Source organism: Scyliorhinus torazame, chromosome 4, assembly GCF_047496885.1.
Source record: "Scyliorhinus torazame isolate Kashiwa2021f chromosome 4, sScyTor2.1, whole genome shotgun sequence".
Taxonomy (NCBI): Eukaryota; Metazoa; Chordata; class Chondrichthyes; order Carcharhiniformes; family Scyliorhinidae; genus Scyliorhinus; species Scyliorhinus torazame.
This window is the reverse complement of record NC_092710.1, coordinates 89,904,007-89,922,556: the sequence shown is the minus strand read 5'-3', so window position 1 is coordinate 89,922,556 and position 18,550 is coordinate 89,904,007. Positions and strand designations below refer to the sequence as shown.

Here is an 18,550-nt window from a genome sequence, read left to right as displayed (position 1 = left end):
ATAGAATTTACAGTGCAGAAGGAGGCCATTCAGCCTGTCGAGTCTGCACCGGCTCTTGGAAAGAGCACCCCACCCAAGGTCAACACCTCCACACTATCCCCATAACCCAGCAACCCCACCCAACACTAAGGGCAATTCCGGACACTAAGGGCAATTTATCACGGCCAATCCACCTAACCTGCACATCTTTGGACTGTGGGAGGAAACCGGAGCACCCGGAGGAAACCCACGCACACACGGGGAGGATGTGCAGACTCCGCACAGACAGTGACCCAAGCTGGAATCGAACCTGGGACCCTGGAGCTGTGAAGCAATTGTGCTATCCACAATGCTACCGCGCTGCCCACCCACAGCAAATAAAAAATGATCTGAGTGGAAAGAAGAATGCACTAAGAACTGCTCGAAGTAAAACCCAACAACCTATTGGTGACCAATGACTACTAGTTAAAAATCTGCGAGAATAACTAGATGTTCTTGGACAGAGGGAAGGCTGGGGGCATGTATGAAGAGAGCGAAGAAAACAGCTGCCTTGAAATCAATGGGATATCAATCACTGAGTGCAATAAACAGTTGGAGAGATGGGTGGAATGCTACCTTGAGTTGTACTCCAGGGAAACCACTGTCACTGAGCAAGCTCTAAACACCATAGAAAATCTGCCGGCCATGGGAGAGCCGTCCATTGAACCCACAATGGAGGAGTTTAGCAAATCTAGACTCGCGTGCCATAGGCAAAGCTCCAGATGCTAATGCTATACTGCCTGAATTGGTTGTTACAAAGGCATGTTTTATCAAAAAAATGACAAATGAATTTTCTGGCTGGAAACCATTGATTAGGTTTTTAAAATAACAGCTAGGGGATTTACATAGAACATAGAACATAGAAAATACAGCACAGAACAGGCCCTTCGGCCCACGATGTTGTGCCGAACCTTTGTCCTAGATTAATCATAGATTATCATTGAATTTACAGTGCAGAAGGAGGTCATTCGGCCCTTTGAGTCTGCACCGGCTCCTGGAAAGAGCACCCGACCCAAACTCAACACCGCCACCCAACAACAAGGGCAATTTTGGACATTAAGGGCAATTTATCATTGGCCAATTCACCTAACCTGCACATCTTTGAACCGTGGGAGGAAACCGGAGCACCCGGAGGAAACCCACGCAGACACGGGGAGGACGCGCAGACTCCGCACAGACAGCGACCCAAGCCGGAATCGAACGTGGGACCCTGGAGCTGTGAAGCATTGTGCTATCCACAATGCTACCGTGCTGCCCTTAAGAACAAATAAATCTACACCTATATCATTTTACCGTAATCCATATACTTATCCAATAGCTGCTTGAAGGTCCCTAATGTTTCCGACTCAACTACTTCCACAGGCAGTGCATTCCATGCCCCCACTACTCTCTGGGTAAAGAACCTACCTCTGATATCCCTCCTATATCTTCCACCTTTCACCTTAAATTTATGTCCCCTTGTAATGGTTTGTTCCACCCGGGGAAAAAGTCTCTGACTGTCTACTCTATCTATTCCCCTGATCATCTTATAAATCTATCAAGTCGCCCCTCATCCTTCTCCGTTCTAATGAGAAAAGGCCTAGCACCCTCAACCTTTCCTCGTAAGACCTACTCTCCATTCCAGGCAACATCCTGGTAAATCTTCTTTGCACCTTTTCCAAAGCTTCCACATCCTTCCTAAAATGAGGCGACCAGAACTGTACACAGTACTCCAAATGTGGCCTTACCAAAGTTTTGTACAGCTGCATCATCACCTCACGGCTCTTAAATTCAATCCCTCTGTTAATGAACGCGAGCACGCCATAGGCCTTCTTCACAGCTCTATCCACTTGAGTGGCAACTTTCAAAGATGTATGAACATAGACCCCAAGATCTCTCTGCTCCTCCACATTGCCAAGAACTCTACCGTTCACCCTGTATTCCGCATTCATATTTGTCCTTCCAAAATGGACAACCTCACACTTTTCAGGGTTAAACTCCATCTGCCACTTCTCAGCCCAGCTCTGCATCCTATCTATGTCTCTTTGCAGCCGACAACAGCCCTCCTCACTATCCACAACTCCACCAATCTTCGTATCGTCTGCAAATTTACTGACCCACCCTTCAACTCCCTCATCCAAGTCATTAATGAAAATCACAAACAGCAGAGGACCCAGAACTGATCCCTGCGGTACGCCACTGGTAACTGGGATCCAGGCTGAATATTTACCATCCACCACCACTCTCTGACTTCTATCGGTTAGCCAGTTCGATATCCAACTGGCCAAATTTCCCACTATCCCATGCCTCCTTACTTTCTGCATAAGCCTACCATGGGGAACCTTATCAAATGCCTTACTAAAATCCATGTACACTACATCCACTGCTTTACCTTCATCCACATGCTTGGTCACCTCCTCAAAAAATTCAATAAGACTTGTAAGGCAAGACCTACCCCTCACAAATCCGTGCTGACTATCCCTAATCAAGCAGTGTCTTTCCAGATGCTCAGAAATCCTATCCTTCAGTACCCTTTCCATTACTTTGCCTACCACCGAAGTAAGACTAACTGGCCTGTAATTCCCAGGGTTATCCCTAGTCCCTTTTTTGAACAGGGGCACGACATTCGCCACTCTCCAATCCCCTGGTACCACCCCTGTTGACAGTGAGGACGAAAAGATCATTGCCAACGGCTCTGCAATTTCATCTCTTGCTTCCCATAGAATCCTTGGATATATCCCGTCAGGCCCAGGGGACTTGTCTATCCTCAAGTTTTTCAAAATGCCCAACACATCTTCCTTCCTAACAAGTATTTCCTCGAGCTTACCAATCTGTTTCACACTGTCCTCTCCAACAATATCACCCCTCTCATTTGTAAATACAGAAGAAAAGTACTCGTTCAAGACCTCTCCTATCTCTTCAGACTCAATACACAATCTCCCGCTACTGTCCTTGATCGGACCTACCCTTGCTCTAGTCATTCTCATATTTCTCACATATGTGTAAAAGGCCTTGGGGTTTTCCTTGATCCTACCCGCCAAAGATTGTTCATGCCCTCTCTTAGCTCTCCTAATCCCTTTCTTCAGTTCCCTCCTGGCTATCTTGTATCCCTCCAATGCCCTGTCTGAACCTTGTTTCCTCAGCCTTATATAAGTCTCCTTTTTCCTCTTAACAAGACATTCAACCTCTCTTGTCAACCATGGTTCCCTCACTCGACCATCTCTTCCCTGCCTGACAGGGACATACATATCAAGGACACGTAGCACCTGTTTCTTGAACAAGTTCCACATTTCACTTGTGTCCTTCCCTGACAGCCTATGTTCCCAACTTATGCACTTCAATTCTTGTCTGACAACATCGTATTTACCCTTCCCCCAATTGTAAACCTTGCCCTGTTGCACGTACCTATCCCTCTCCATTACTAAAGTGAAAGTCACAGAATTGTGGTCACTATCTCCAAAATGCTCCCCCACTAACAAATCTATCACTTGCCCTGGTTCATTACCCAGTACTAAATCCAATATTGCCTCTCCTCTGGTCGGACAATCTACATACTGTGTTAGAAAAGCTTCCTGGACACACTGCACAAACACCACCCCATCCAAACTATTTGATCTAAAGAGTTTCCACTCAATATTTGGGAAGTTAAAGTCGCCCATGACTACTACCCTATGACTTCCGCACCTTTCCAAAATCTGTTTCCCAATCTGTTCCTCCACATCTCTGCTACTATTGGGGGGCCTATAGAAAACTCCTAACAAGGTGACTGCTCCTTTCCTATTTCTGACTTCAACCCATACTACCTCAATAGGGTGATACTCCTCGAACTGCCTTTCTGCAGCTGTTATACTATCTCTAATTAATAATGCCACCCCCCACCTCTTTTACCACCCTCCCTAATCTTATTGAACCAACAGAGTTTCTCTCTCTACCTACAGATGTGAATGTTTGTGGCACTCAAGTGTGACTGTAATCTCTGTGGAGGGTGAGGGGAAAAGTGGAGAGAATTGGACAGAGTGAAAGTTTGCGACAAGTGCACTGATTCAGGGGAGACTTGTAGAAAGAGAGACCGGGAGATTGAAGAGTCTGAGTTTGACACCACAAAACAAAATGAGACAGAGTGTAAACCAAGCGGGATATGGAGAATAAAGGGCGGAGAGTGGGTGTCAGTAATGCAATGGGAGTTCACCTGCAAAGAGAGATCTTGCATTGTAACTTTCATAGCCTTCGGATGCCCCAAAATACTTTTGAAGTGTAGTCATGATGTGAATGTCACCAAATGAGTTCCTGAATTTAACAATGTCCATAAAAGAACGAAAATAATGAGATAATTGACCAGATGTTTTCTTCAATGTTCAAAGTTGGCCAGGACACCCAGTGAATCTGTCTGCTCTTCCTCAAAAGTTTCTCATGGGCATTTTTCTTCCTTTCACCTGGTGAAAAATGGGTTTCGCATCTTAAAGCAGGGTAGTAACTCTGACAGATCAGCACTCCCTCAGCGCTGCATGCCAGAGCTAGCTGAGATTACAACTCAAGTGTCTGGAGTGGGGCATGAGTCAGCACCTTCAGAGTCCTGAGCTAGGAGTGTTGCCATTGCATTTGTTTGGAAAACAATACTGATTCTCGAATACTCTGCTTACAATTTCCATTTAGTTGGGAATATAATACTTATTAATTTGCATCTTGTTCTTTGTTTAAGGTCCCAGCACAATTATCTAAGAATCACCCGCATTTTAAAAAGTCTTGGAGAGTTTAAGTTTGAGAACTTCCAGATTCACCTGGTACGCTTGCTGCTGCATGAGGCTTTAGTTGAGGAGACTCTGCCCAACATGTTGCACAGTGCTTTGGAATACTTTGTTTACACAATCAAATCCAGGAAGGAGAGGAGGAGGCTCCTGCGTTTTGCCAGGCTCCATTATAAGCCAACTGAAAACTTTGTCTGGGGGCCTCTGAGGAAGGAAGCAGCAGGAGGAAGAAACCTTGTTGCCAAGTCATCCTCTCTGTCAGAGAAGAGACCATTTGCTCAAGAGAAGAGCATACACAATGCCTTGAGTGAGGGTTCGCAAAGCAGCATGGCAACTGCAGTCGTGCGAGAGTCTGCCTCCTGTACTGAGACTGGGCTTAGAACAGGTACACAGCAGAAAGGTCAAAGCAGCGGCGACACAGCAGAAGCTAACAATGCAAAGAATACAATAAGCATCAAAGGGGAGAGTGAGAATCACGTGGCAAAGCCTTTGACAGAACCTGAGGACACTGACAATTCCCAGAGCCTGCCTGAGAATGTAGACGATTCGGACCCAATAGAGACGGAGAGTTAAGTGTTTCATAAAGCGTGTTTTCTTTAAAACAAATATGACCAAGGCCGTAGCCTCAGCATTGGTACTTCAATGCAGATTTCGAGGCGGAGCTCTCTGACTGACCTTTCTCACGGATGCTCTTTGCTCCTCCATGCTGTGCCCACTGATTGTAATTTTTTATGTAGAAAAGAGACTGAATGTTTAAGTGACAAGTTCAACCGATTGCCTATGTGAGCACTGAATACTGTGACTAGTGTATCAGGCAATCCTTGGACTTTCCAAACTGTTTGCTCTCTTCCTGTTTTGAGACACATGGTAATGTTTGAGATGAAAATAAGATGCAAACCATTAAGTTTAATAATGAATAATAGGACCTTTACGTGAAAGGCATCAATAGTTCACCTTTGGCAGGACATTGATGCTTATTACTGTTAATACTTACCTCAGAAGATTTTACCAGTTTTTTTTCAGGATGTGATTTAATCAGCCTGTCATTTAATGGAGATTAGAAGTTTGTTGGTGATTTACACTGAGTTCTTGATAATGGTTTATATAGGGTTTCTGACTGCCTGATCAGAAATCAGAGATTTTATCACTTTTGACCACGCCTGCCTGACTCCCATTCTTCCCAATATTTTTTTAATTAAGCATTCACAGCACATTTTTTAAAAAAAAGCTCTGATTTTGCCTTCAGTGGCACTTTGGAGATTAATGCTTAATTCAAGGAAACTCCATTCGTGAAGAGTGGGCAAACCTAGTTTTATAATGTAAGACATGTAGGCCAGTAACATTTGGATATTTCCCACTCGGGAGTGGCATGGTGGCACAGTGGTTAGCACTGCTACCTCACAGCTCCGGAGACTTGGTTTCCATTCCGGCATTGGGTGACTGTTTCTCCCTGTGTCTGCGTGGGTTTCCTCCAGGTGCTCCGGTTTCCTCCCACAGTCCAAAGATGTGCAGGTTAGGTGGATTGGCCATGCTAAATTGCCCATTGACTTCAGTGGGACTGGAAAATCTGGCCAGTGGGAGGGGCTGTAAAATTCTGCACCAGTAGTTTCAGTGTAAGACTAAGTTTCCCTGAGAGCAGACAAGGTTAAGGGGAGACTTGACAGAGGTATTCATAATCACAAATCCCTGGTCTTTCTGGGTGTGTAACTGACAATTCCATTTGGTTTATTAAAGGGTTAATAACATTGACTCAAATCTACACAAGAAAACAAATCTCCTAAAATCCCATTTTCATTTTCAATTTATGTTGGATTCCAGGAGGTGTGCATTGCTCAGATTACAAAAATAACATAGTGAATTAATGACGATTAGAACCATTTGAAAAGATGTGTCTGTTAACCTCTTAAACCCTGTGACCATTTGAAACTCTATTCTGAGTAACTGTGTAGAGACTGTATTAAATGAGTGCTGGTACCAGTTACATGTGGTGACTTTTAGGGACATTGGATATTCGAACTAGTTTCATAAATGCAAGCAATTTAGTTTACACATTTAGCTCTTTTTGATGTTTATTTTCAGTTTAATTGTTTTACTGTGGGGGTGGGGAGGAAATGCTGGAGTTTGAATATGTCCTTAAATTTAGGGGTAGGCACTGACTTATTTCAATCAGATGCATGATTTTAAACGACGTCACTCTTACCTGTAAAGGAAGTCTTACATTTATCTAGCAACTTCCGTGCCCTTCAGGCTTCACAACCAATTAATTACTTTTGAAGCGTGCCACCGCTGTAATTTAGGAAATTCAGTAGCCAATTTGTACACCACAAGATCCCAAACACAGCAATGCTATTGTAGCGCACAATGACTTACGAGAGAGACGAATAGAGATGAAGTCAATGAGGCTTTATTAAGCGTGACTTGTTCCCCGCAGTTCAGCAACAGACTGGAGCTGCGGGGAGAAGCCCGGTTCTTATACTCCGCCTTCAGGACGGAGCTAGGGATCAACAGCCAACCAGGACCCGGGATCTGTCAGCCAATAGCATCACGGCTTAACAGTCCCACATGACCCCTAATGCATACTACCACATTCACCCCTTGTTAAAAATGAACCCGGCGGGGTGGTGCTTCGCATGGTTTACAAGGCTGGTCCTGGGAGGAAAAAATTTTTTTGTTGGCATGTCCTTTCAATGCCCTACACTTTGCCCTACACTGGGCTATGTACAGGGTTTGTGAACTATTTACAATATTCGTAAGAGGAAAAGAACTTTCTCGTTACAGTCCAACAACATTCTTGTGTTACACCGATGCCACGAGTCGAGCGGGCGGTCTGGTCTTCCTTGTCGATCGCCTCAGCCCCGGTGGTGGTGCAGGTGCTTGTTCCCGCGTTGTCGTCTCCGGGAGCTTTTCGGTGTCTGCTTCTGTTTCATTCCTGGTCAGACATGGGAGGAGGACCGATCCTCCCGGGAAGGGGGCGGTCGCGGGGTGCGCCGGTGGCAGGGAGGGGGTGATCGGTGTCGGGGGGGTGTGCGTGTTGCCGGCGGGCGCCAGGTCTCTCAGGGAGACCGTGTCCTGTCGGCCGTCGAGGTACGCCACGTAGGCGTTCTGCGGGTTCGCGTGGAGATGAACCCTCTCGACCAACGGGTCCGACTTGTGCGCCCGCACATGTTTCCGGAGCAAGATGGGTCCTGGGGCCGCCAGCCAGGTCGGCAGCGACGTTCCGGAGGAGGACTTCCTGGGGAAGACAAGGAGGCGCTCATGAGGCGTTTGGTTAGTGGTGGTACACAGCAGCGACCGGATGGAGTGGAGAGCGTCCGGGAGGACCTCCTGCCACCGGGAAACTGGGAGATCCCTGGACCGTAGGGCCAGTAGGACGGTCTTCCAGACCGTGCCGTTCTCCCTCTCTACTTGCCCGTTCCCCCGGGGGTTGTAGCTGGTCGTCCTGCTCGAGGCTATGCCCTTGCTGAGCAGGAACTGGCGCAGCTCGTCACTCATGAAGGAGGACCCCCTGTCGCTATGGATATATGTGGGGCAACCGAACAGTGTGAATATGGTGCTAAGGGCTTTAATAACTGTGGCCGCTGTCATGTCGGGGCAGGGGATGGCGAAAGGGAAACGGGAGTACTCGTCCACCACGTTCAGGAAGTATGTGTTGCGGTCGGTGGAGGGGAGGGGCCCTTTGAAATCCAGACTGAGGCGTTCAAAGGGATGGGAAGCCTTGATCAGGTGCGCTCTATCTGGCCTGAAAAAATGCGGTTTGCACTCAGCGCAGATGTGGCAGTTCCTGGTGACTATACGGACCTCCTCCACAGAGTAGGGGAGGTTGCGGGACTTTATAAAATGGTAGAACCGAGTGACCCCCGGGTGGCAGAGGTCCTCGTGGAGGGTTTGGAGACGGTCTATTTGTGCGTTGGCACATGTGCCGCGGGATAGGGCATCGGACGGCTCGTTCAGCTTTCCGGGACGGTACAAGATCTCGTAGTTGAAGGAGGAGAGCTCGATCCTCCACCTTAAGATCTTGTCATTTTTAATTTTGCCCCGCTGTGCATTATCGAACATGAAAGCTACCGACCGTTGGTCAGTGAGGAGAGTGAATCTCCTGCCGGCCAGGTAATGCCTCCAATGTCGCACAGCTTCCACTATGGCTTGGGCTTCCTTTTCCACTGAGGAGTGGCGGATTTCTGAGGCGTGGAGGGTTCGGGAGAAGAAGGCCATGGGTCTGCCCGCTTGGTTAAGGGTGGCCGCTAGAGCTACATCGGAGGCGTCGCTCTCGACCTGGAAGGGGAGGGACTCGTCGATGGCGCTCATCGTGGCCTTTGCGATATCCGCTTTGATACGGCTGAAGGCCTGGCGAGCCTCTGTCGACAGGGGGAAGGTAGTAGTCTGTATTAGTGGGCGGGCCTTGTCTGCATACTGGGGGACCCACTGGGCGTAATATGAAAAAAAACCCAGGCAGCGTTTCAGGGCTTTGGAGCAGTGGGGGAGGGGAAATTCCATAAGGGGGCGCATGCGTTCGGGGTCGGGGCCTATTATCCCATTGCGCACTACGTATCCCAGGATGGCCAGCCGGTTTGTGCTGAACACGCACTTGTCCTCGTTGTATGTGAGGTTCAAGGCGTTTGCGGTCTGGAGGAATTTTTGGAGGTTGGCGTCGTGGCCCTGCTGATCGTGGCCGCAGATGGTTACGTTGTCGAGATACGGGAACGTGGCCTGCAACCCGTGTTGATCAACCATTCGGTCCATCTCCTGTTGGAAGACCGAGACCCCGTTTGTGACGCCAAATGGAAGACCCTTAGGAAGTGGTATAGTCGCCCATCTGCCTCGAAGGCTGTGTACTTGCGGTCACTTGGGCGGATGGGGAGCTGGTGATAGGCGGACTTGAGGTCCACGGTGGAGAAGACCTTATATTGGGCAATCCGATTTACCATGTCGGATATGCGGGGGAGAGGGTACGCATCTAGCTGTGTGTACCTGTTGATGGTCTGGCTATAGTCTATGACCATCCTTTGCTTCTCCGCGGTCTTTACTACTACCACCTGTGCTCTCCAGGGGCTATTGCTGGCCTGGATTATGCCTTCCTTCAGCAACCGCTGGACTTCGGACCGGATAAATGTCCGGTCCTGGGCGCTGTACCGTCTGCTCCTAGTGGCGACGGGTTTGCAATCCGGGGTGAGGTTTGCAAACAAGGATGGCGGTTCAACTTTGAGGGTTGCGAGGCCGCAGATAGTGAGTGGGGGTATTGGGCCGCCGAATTGAAACGTTAGGCTCTGCAGGTTGCACTGGAAATCTAATCCCAGTAATGTGGGCGCGCAGGGTTGGGGAAGGACGTAGAGCCTGTAGTTTTTAAACTCCCTTCCTTGCACCGTTAGGGTCACTATGCAGAACCCTTTGATCTCTACGGAGTGGGATCCTGCAGCTAGGGAAATCTTTTGCGTACTGGGACGGATGGTCAAAAAACAGCGCCTTACCGTGTCGGGGTGGATGAAGTTTTCGGTGCTCCCAGAGTCGATCAGGCATGGTGTCTCGTGGCCGTTGATCAGCACCTTTGTTGTCGTCGTCTGGAGTGTCCGGGGCCGTGCTTGATCCAGCGTCACCGAGTCCAGATGTGGTCATAGTGTCTCAGCGTCTTCTTCGGACCCCGTGGAGCCGTCGATGCTGGGGTCCATTGTTGTCATCCAAGATGGCGGCGTCCATGAATCGCACACGGCCGGGGGTGGACAAAATGGCCGCCCCCACGGATCGCACGTGGTCGGGGTGGACAAAATGGCCGCCCCCATGCATTGCACATGGCTGGGGGGTCACAAGATGGTGGCGCCCATCCTCCCCTCGTGGTGGCCGGGAACCAAAATGGTGGCGCCCGCGGGTCGCACCTGGGGCGCTGGGGGGGTTGGGGAGCGTTTGGGATGCGCTGGACTCTTTCTTCTCCGGGAAAAGCGGCGACCCCCCGGGACCGGCACACAGCCGCGAAATGGCCCTTTTTGCCGCAGCTCTTGCAAATCGCTGCGCGGGCCGGGCAGCGCTGCCGGGGGTGTTTCGCCTGCCCGCAGAAATAGCAGCGGGCCCCCCGGGATGATCTGGCGTCTTAACCGCGCAGGCCTGTGAGGGAGGGGGCGGTGGGGGTTTGTCGCGACGGGGGTCCACGGAGCCCAAGGGGCTGCCGCGCGGTCGGGGCCGTAGGCGCGGGCATTTTGCGAGGCCACATCTAGGGAAGCTGCGATGGCCCGTGCCTCTGAGAGTCCTAGCGACTCTTTTTCTAAAAGTCTTTGGCGGATTTGGGGAGAGTTCATACCTGCTACAAACGCATCGCGAATTAACATGTCCGTGTGTTCAGTCGCGTTTACCGGCGGGCAGCTGCAGCCCCGTCCCAAAATTAGCAGCGCGGCGTAGAACTCCTCTCGCGATTCTCCGGGACTTTGCCGTCTCGTTGCGAGTTGGTAGCGTGCGTAGACCTGGTTCACTGGGCGAACGTAGACGGTCTTTAGTGCTGCGAGCGCCGTCGGGAAATCCTCTGCGTCTTCTATGAGAGGGTAAATTTCCGGGCTTACCCTTGAGTGCAGGACCTGTAGTTTCTGGTCTTCTGTGATCCGGCCGGGGGCCGTTCGGAGGTAGCCTTCGAAACAAGCCTGCCAGTGTTTAAAAACTGCTGCTGAGTTCACTGCGTGGGGGCTGATCCGCAGGCATTCCGGGGCGATCCTGAGCTCCATAGTCCTTTAAGCACGCTTAATAAATTGTAGCGCACAATGACTTACGAGAGAGACGAATAGAGATGAAGTCGATGAGGCTTTATTAAGCGTGACTTGATCCCCGCAGTTCAGCAACAGACTGGAGCTGCGGGGAGAAGCCCGGGTTCTTATACTCCGCCTTCAGGGCGGAGCTAGGGATCAACAGCCAACCAGGACCCGGGATCTGTCAGCCAATAGCATCACGGCTTCACAGTCCCACATGACCCCTAATGCATACTACCACAGCTATAATAACCAGATCATTATTTGAGTGAAACAAAAGCAGAAATTACTGGACGGTCTCAGCAGGTGAGACAGCATCTGTGGTGAGAGAATGGAGCTAACGTTTCCAGTCTGGATGACTCTTTGTCAAAGCTGAAGAGAACTGAAAATGGGGTCAGATTTATACTGTAGTTGGGGGGGGGGGGGGGGGTAGGGGGGGAGCAGTATGGCTGGATAAGGGGCTAGCGGTAGGTGGAGAGATTAGAATATGTTAATGACAAAAGAAAGGTGAGCTCCTCTCCAATGTGGTCTCCTCTATCTCGGAGAGACCAAACGCAGACTGGGTGATCGCTTTGTTGAGCATCTTCGGTCTGTGCGCATTCAGGACTCTGACCTTCCTGTTGCTTGCCATTTTAACACAAGACCTGCTCCCATGCCCACATGTCTGTCCTTGGCCTGCTGCAATATTCCAGTGAAGCTCAACGCAAACTGGAGGAACAACATCTCATCTTCCGGTTAGGCCTTCCGGTCTCAACATCGAATTCAACAACTTCAGATGATCAGCTCTACCCCACCTCGACCCATTTGTTTTCATTTCATTTTAACTGTCTTTTACCATTTCTTTCTTTCTTAATATACATTTAATTTCCACTCTTCCCCCCCCCCCCAACACTGTTTGACCTTTCACATATTTTGTCCTCTCTGGGGACTGCCATTAGCACTCTTTCCCTTTGGTTTCTGTGGCCATTAGCACCCGGTTTCCCTGGGTTTCTGTGGCTATGACTCATCTTTCATTCTCACTCCAGAGTAGAAATATTTCCCACTTTGTCTGTTAGCTTTGACAAAGAGTCATCGGGCTCGAAACGTTAGCTCTTTTCTCTCCCTAGATGCTGCCAGACCTGCTGAGATTTTCCAGCATTTTCTCTTTCGTTTCAGATTTCAGCATCCGCAGTAATTTGCTTTTATCCAGTGTTTAACTCACTGCCACCTCTTCCAGGAATGCCTACCCTGAAGAAGTACTGCTCTTCTCTCCGACAGGATTTCCGTAAGTCCCTCCCTCACTATTCAACTTCACTGCTTTCCATTTCTCTCTTAGTGTTGGACAAGGTATTTACCAAGACTCGCTTCCACAGCCATATTTCCTTCCTCGGTGACTGTCTTCGTCTCCGACTTACCCCAAGGGGATTTCAACTTAAATTCCACCCTGCATGTAACCTCTAGGATTACAGGTACCTCCAGCATATACAACATTCTTCTAACTGCTGCTCTCGCCGCATCCTGAAAGCCACACTCAGTGCCATGCGCCGCCACATGAAGACACTCGACATCTCTCTCCAGCAACACCGTCTTACTCTCTCTCAAAGTTGTCCCTGTCCCCAGTTTTATTTCATCCTTCACATCATTCGATGCCTTAACAAGAATCTTTTCCTGTTTCTTACAAATGTTAATGAACGCAAGCTTCAACAACTCATCAACACCACAGCCCATCCTAGGCCCTCCACCAGTCCCAATCCCTCGTACCCCATTTCTCCCAGTATCAACACCACTGCCCATCCCAGGCCCTCCACCAGTCCCAATCCCTCGTACCCCATTTCTCCCAGTATCAACACCACTGCCCATCCCAGGCCCTCCACCAGTCCCAATCCCTCGTACCCCATTTCTCCCAGTATCAACATCACTGCCCATCCCAGGCCCTCCACCAGTCCCAATCACTCGTACACATTTCTCCCAATATCAACACCACTGCCCATCCAAGGCCCTCCACCAGTCCCAATCCCTCGTACCCCATTTCCCCCAACCCCAGCCCTTGCAGTGTGTTCACCATACACTCTGACCTTCCCCTCTCTGAGGCTGAGCGTGCTGTTCTCAGCAAAGTACTCAGCTTTGTACCCTTACGTCCCCACCTAAATGAATTCCAGGCTGGACATGGCGTTGAACTCTTCTTTCGCAGCCTTCGTCTCCGTGCCCACTTGTTTGGGCAAGAGTCCCCCCCCCCCGTTCCACAGATCCTTTCATGTGCCGTCAACATTCTGCCTCCAAGTGGACCCCCCCGCCGGGCCAATTATCTGCCCTTGATCTTTTCATTGAGAACTGTTGACGAGACATTGGCCGTCTTAATTTTTCTGCCCTCCTCACCCATTCCAACCTCTCTCTCCTTCCAAACTTTCTGCTCTTCACTCCGTCAGGTCTAACCCCGACTTTGTCAGCAAACCTGCCGACAAAGGGGGTGCTGTTGTTGTCTGGCGCACAGACCTCTGCCTCGCAGAGGCTGAGCACCATCTCTCAGATACTCCCTCTTCCTCCTCCTGGACCATGACATGACCACTGAACATCAACCCATTATCTCCAACACTGTTAGCGACCTCATTTCCTCCAGATGATGACACCTGGATGACGGCTTTCAACCTCATAGTCTCCCAACCCCGGACTGCTCGCTTTTACCTACTTCCCAAAATCCACAAAAAGGACTCTCCCGGCAGGCCCATTGTGTCAGCATGCTCCTGCCCCACCAAACTTATTTCCTCTTATCTTGACTCCATCCTGACTCCTCTGGTCCATTCCCTCCCCACCTACATCCGGGATTCCTCTGATGCCCTGCGTCATATTGACAGCTTACAGTTCGCGGGCCCTAACCGCATTCTATTCACCATGGATGTGCAATCTAATCTCCCTGCACCTCCATCCCACACCAGGATGGCCTGAGAGCTCTTCGCTTCTTTCACGAAAAGAGGCCCGGACAATTCCCATCCACCACCACTCTCCTCCACCTGGCTGAACTCGTTCTATCTCTCAACAACTTCTCCTTTAACTCATCTCACTTTCTCCAAATCAAAGGTGTAGCAATGGGTACCCGCATGGGTCCTAGCTATGTTTGCCTTTTTATGGGGCATGTGGAACATTCCTTGTTCCAGGCCTATCCGGGCCCCCTCCCACAACTCCTTTACTGATACATTAATGACTATTTTGGTGCCGTGTCATGCTCTCGCCCGGACCTGGAAAAATTCATCAACTTCGCTTCCAGTTTCCACCCCTCCATCACTTTCACCTGGTCCGTCTCAGACACTTCCCTTCCCTTCCTTGATCTTTCTGTCTCCATTTCCGGCAATAGACTATCCACTACTGAGAGTTTGGCTCAAGATGGATTGGAACTTTATGGGGAAAACAAAATGTCAGGCAAAGCTTTGTGTGAAGAAATGTCAAGACAGGCTTCACAGGCTTCTGATAGCAAGCTGAGAAATGTCAAGACAGGCTTTCAAAGGCAAGGTTGTTTTAGTATCAGACAAATTGCAGACGGCCTTGGGAAGGGTTGCGCTAGGCTTGAAAATAATCATAAATTAGCTAAAAGGCACAGATGGAATGCGAGGGAGCTGCCCCCAGAAATGAGCCAAAAACTGTATAAGAACTGCTGTTAGATGTATTGGCTTTGGCTTGCTGGTGTAACTCTCAAGAGATACAGTGGCCTTAGCCCCGGCCGAGAAATAAACATATGTTAAAGTAACGAGGTGTTCGACTGATCATTTCATCCGGACTGGCTGCAAAAGAATCGTCACCACCAGCCCACTGACTCCCACAGCTATCTGGACTACAGCTCTTCTCACCCTGCATCCTGTAAGGACTCCATCCCTTTCTCTCAACTCCTTCGCCTCCGTTGCATTTGTCCCGATGATGCCACTTTCCAAAATGGTGCTTCGAAAATGTGTTCCTTCTTCCTCAACCGTGAATTCCCACCTACAGTTGTGGACAAGGCCCTCAACAGTGTGCGGTCCATCTCCCGCGCCACTACACTCGCCCCCTCCACTCTCTCCCAGAACAAGGATAGAGTCCCCCTCGTTCTCACATTTCATCCCACCAGCCTCCGAAAGCAAAGCATAATCCTCCGCCATTTTCACCAACTCCAGCGTGATGCCACCACCAAACACATCTTCCCTTCACTCCCTCTGTCAGCATTCCGCAGAGACCGTTCCCTCCGAGACAATCTAGTCCACTCCTCCACCATACCTAGTACCTCGCCCATCACCCATGGCACCTTCCCATGCAATCGCAGAAGATGTAACACCTGCCCCTTTACCTCTTCCATGCTTAATAGGTAGGTGAGCACTTTGGTGATAGTGACCACAATTCGATTACGTTTACTTTAGTGATGGAAAGGGATAGGTATATACCGCAGGGCAAGAGTTATATCTGGGGGAAAGGCAATTATGATGCGATGAGGCAAGACTTAGGATACATCGGATGGAGAGGAAAACTGCAGGGGATGGGCACAATGGAAATGTGGAGCTTGTTCAAGGAACAGCTACTGCATGTCCTTGATAAGTATGTACCTGTCAGGCAGGGAGGAAGTGGTCGTGTGAGGGAACCGTGGTTTACAAAAGCAGTTGAAACACTTGTCAAAAGGAAGGAGACTTATGTAAAGATGAGACATGAAGGTTCAGTTAGGGCGCTCGAGAGTTACAAGTTAGCTAGGAAGGATCTAAAGAGAGAGCTAAGACGAGCAAGGAGGGGACATGAGAGGTATTTGGCAGGTAGGATCAAGGAAAACCCAAAAGCTTTCTATAGGTATGTCAGGAATAAGCGAATGACTAGGGTAAGAGTAGGGCCAGTCAAGGACAGGGTTGGGAAGTTGTGTGTGGAGTCTGAAGAGATAGGCGAGATACTGAATGAATATTTTTCGTCAGTATTCACTCAGGAAAAAGAGAATGTTGTGGAGGAGAATGCTGAGACCCAGGCTATTAGAATAGATGGCATTGAGGTACGTAGGGAAGAGGTGTTGGCAATTCTGGACAGGCTGAAAATAGATAAGTCCCCGGGGCCTGATGGGATTTATCCTAGGATTCACTGGGAGGCCAGGGAAGAAATTGCTGGGCCTTTGGCTTTGATTTTTATGTCATCATTGGCTACAGGAATAGTGCCAGAGGACTGGAGGATAGCAAATGTGGTCCCTTTGTTCAAAAAGGGGAGTAGAGACAACCCTGGCAACTATAGACCGGTGAGCCTCACGTCTGTAGTGGGTAAAGTCTTGGAGGGGATTATAAGAGACAAGATTTATAATCATCTAGATAGGAATAATATGATCAGGGATAGTCAGCATGGCTTTGTGAAGGGTAGGTCATGCCTCACAAACCTTATTGAGTTCTTTGAGAAGGTGACTGAACAGGTAGATGAGGGTAGAGCAGTTGATGTGATGTGTATGGATTTCAGCAAAGCGTTTGATAAGGTTCCCCACGGTAGGCTATTGCAGAAAATACGGAGGCTGGGGATTGAGGGTGATTTAGAGATGTGGATCAGAAATTGGCTAGCTGAAAGAAGACAGAGGGTGGTGGTTGATGGGAAATGTTCAGAATGGAGTTCAGTTACAAGTGGCGTACCACAAGGATCTGTTCTGGGGCCGTTTCTGTTTGTCATTTTTATCAATGACCTAGAGGAGGGCGCAGAAGGGTGGGTGAGTAAATTTGCAGACGACACTAAAGTCGACAGTGTGGAAGGAAGTAGCAGGTTACAGAGGGACATAGATAAGCTGCAGAGCTGGGCTGAGAGGTGGCAAATGGAGTTTAATGTAGAGAAGTGTGAGGTGATTCATTTTGGAAGGAATAACAGGAATGCGGAATATTTGGCTAATGATAAAGTTCTTGGAAGTGTGGATGAGCAGAGGGATCTAGGTGTCCATGTACATAGATCCCTGAAAGTTGCTACCCAGGTTGATAGGGTTGTGAAGAAGGCCTATGGAGTGTTGGCCTTTATTGGTAGAGGGATTGAGTTCCGGAGTCATGAGGTCATGTTGCAGCTGTACAAAACTCTGGTACGGCCGCATTTGGAGTATTGCGTACAGTTCCGGTCACCGCATTATCGGAAGGACGTGGAGGCTTTGGAGAGGGTGCAGAGGAGATTTACCAGGATGTTGCCTAGTATGGAGGGAAAATCTTATGAGGAAAGGATGATGGACTTGAGGTTGTTTTCGTTGGAGAGAAGAAGGTTAAGAGGAGACTTAATAGAGGCATACAAAATGATCAGGGGGTTAGATAGGGTGGACAGTGAGAGCCTTCTCCCGCGGATGGAAATGGCTGACACGAGGGGACATAGCTTTAAACTGAGGGGTAATAGATATAGGACAGAGGTCAGAGGTAGGTTCTTTACGCAAAGAGTGGTGAGGCCGTGGAATGCCCTACCTGCAACAGTAGTAAACTCGCCAACATTGAGGGCATTTAAAAGTTTATTGGATAAGCATATGGATGATAATGGCATAGTGTAGGTTAGATGGCTTTTGTTTCGGTGCAACATCGTGGGCCGAAGGGCCTGTACTGCGCTGTATCGTTCTATGTTCTATGTTCTAAGGACCTAAAGAGAGAGCTAAGAAGAGCTAAGAGGGGACATGAGAAGTCTTTGGCAGTTAGGATCAAGGATAACCCTAAAGCTTTCTATAGATATGTCAGGAATAAAAGAATGACTAGGGTAAGAGTAGGGCCAGTCAAGGGCAGTAGTGGGAAGTTGTGCTTGGAGTCCGAGGAGATAGGAGAGGTGCTAAATGAATATTTTTCGTCAGTATTCACACAGGAAAAAGACAGTGTTGTCGAGGAGAATACTGAGATTCAGGCTACTGGACTAGAAGGGCTTGAGGTTCATGAGGAGGAGGTGTTAGCAATTCTGGAAAGTGTGAAAATAGATAAGTCACCTGAGCCAGATGGGATTTATCCTAGGATTCTCTGGGAAGCTAGGGAAGAGATTGCTGAGCCTTTGGCTTTGATCTTTAAGTCATCTTTGTCTACAGGAATAGTGCCAGAAGACTGGAGGATAGCAAATGTTGTCCCCTTGTTCAAGAAGGGGAGTAGAGATAACCCCGGTAACTATAGACCAGTGAGCCTTACTTCTGTT

General features: G+C 49.0%; 1 protein-coding gene and 1 long non-coding RNA gene across 3 annotated transcripts in view; both read left to right on the top strand.

Moving 5' to 3' along the window:
- Positions 1-6,789, top strand: part of LOC140410344 (opioid growth factor receptor-like protein 1) — an 88,133-nt gene extending 81,344 nt beyond the window's left edge. For both annotated transcript variants that reach the window (XM_072498352.1, XM_072498351.1), the window contains one exon: positions 4,697-6,789. In XM_072498352.1, coding sequence (XP_072354453.1) covers positions 4,697-5,315 — 619 coding nt within the window. In that variant the 3' untranslated portion in view covers positions 5,316-6,789. The remainder of the gene's footprint in view (positions 1-4,696) is intronic.
- Positions 6,790-11,906: 5,117 nt separating this feature from the next.
- On the top strand, positions 11,907-15,182 carry LOC140410343 (uncharacterized). Its single transcript, XR_011940618.1, has 2 exons — positions 11,907-14,889; positions 14,933-15,182. It is a non-coding gene; the product is annotated as an uncharacterized lncRNA (long non-coding RNA).
- The last annotated feature ends 3,368 nt before the right edge of the window (positions 15,183-18,550 follow it).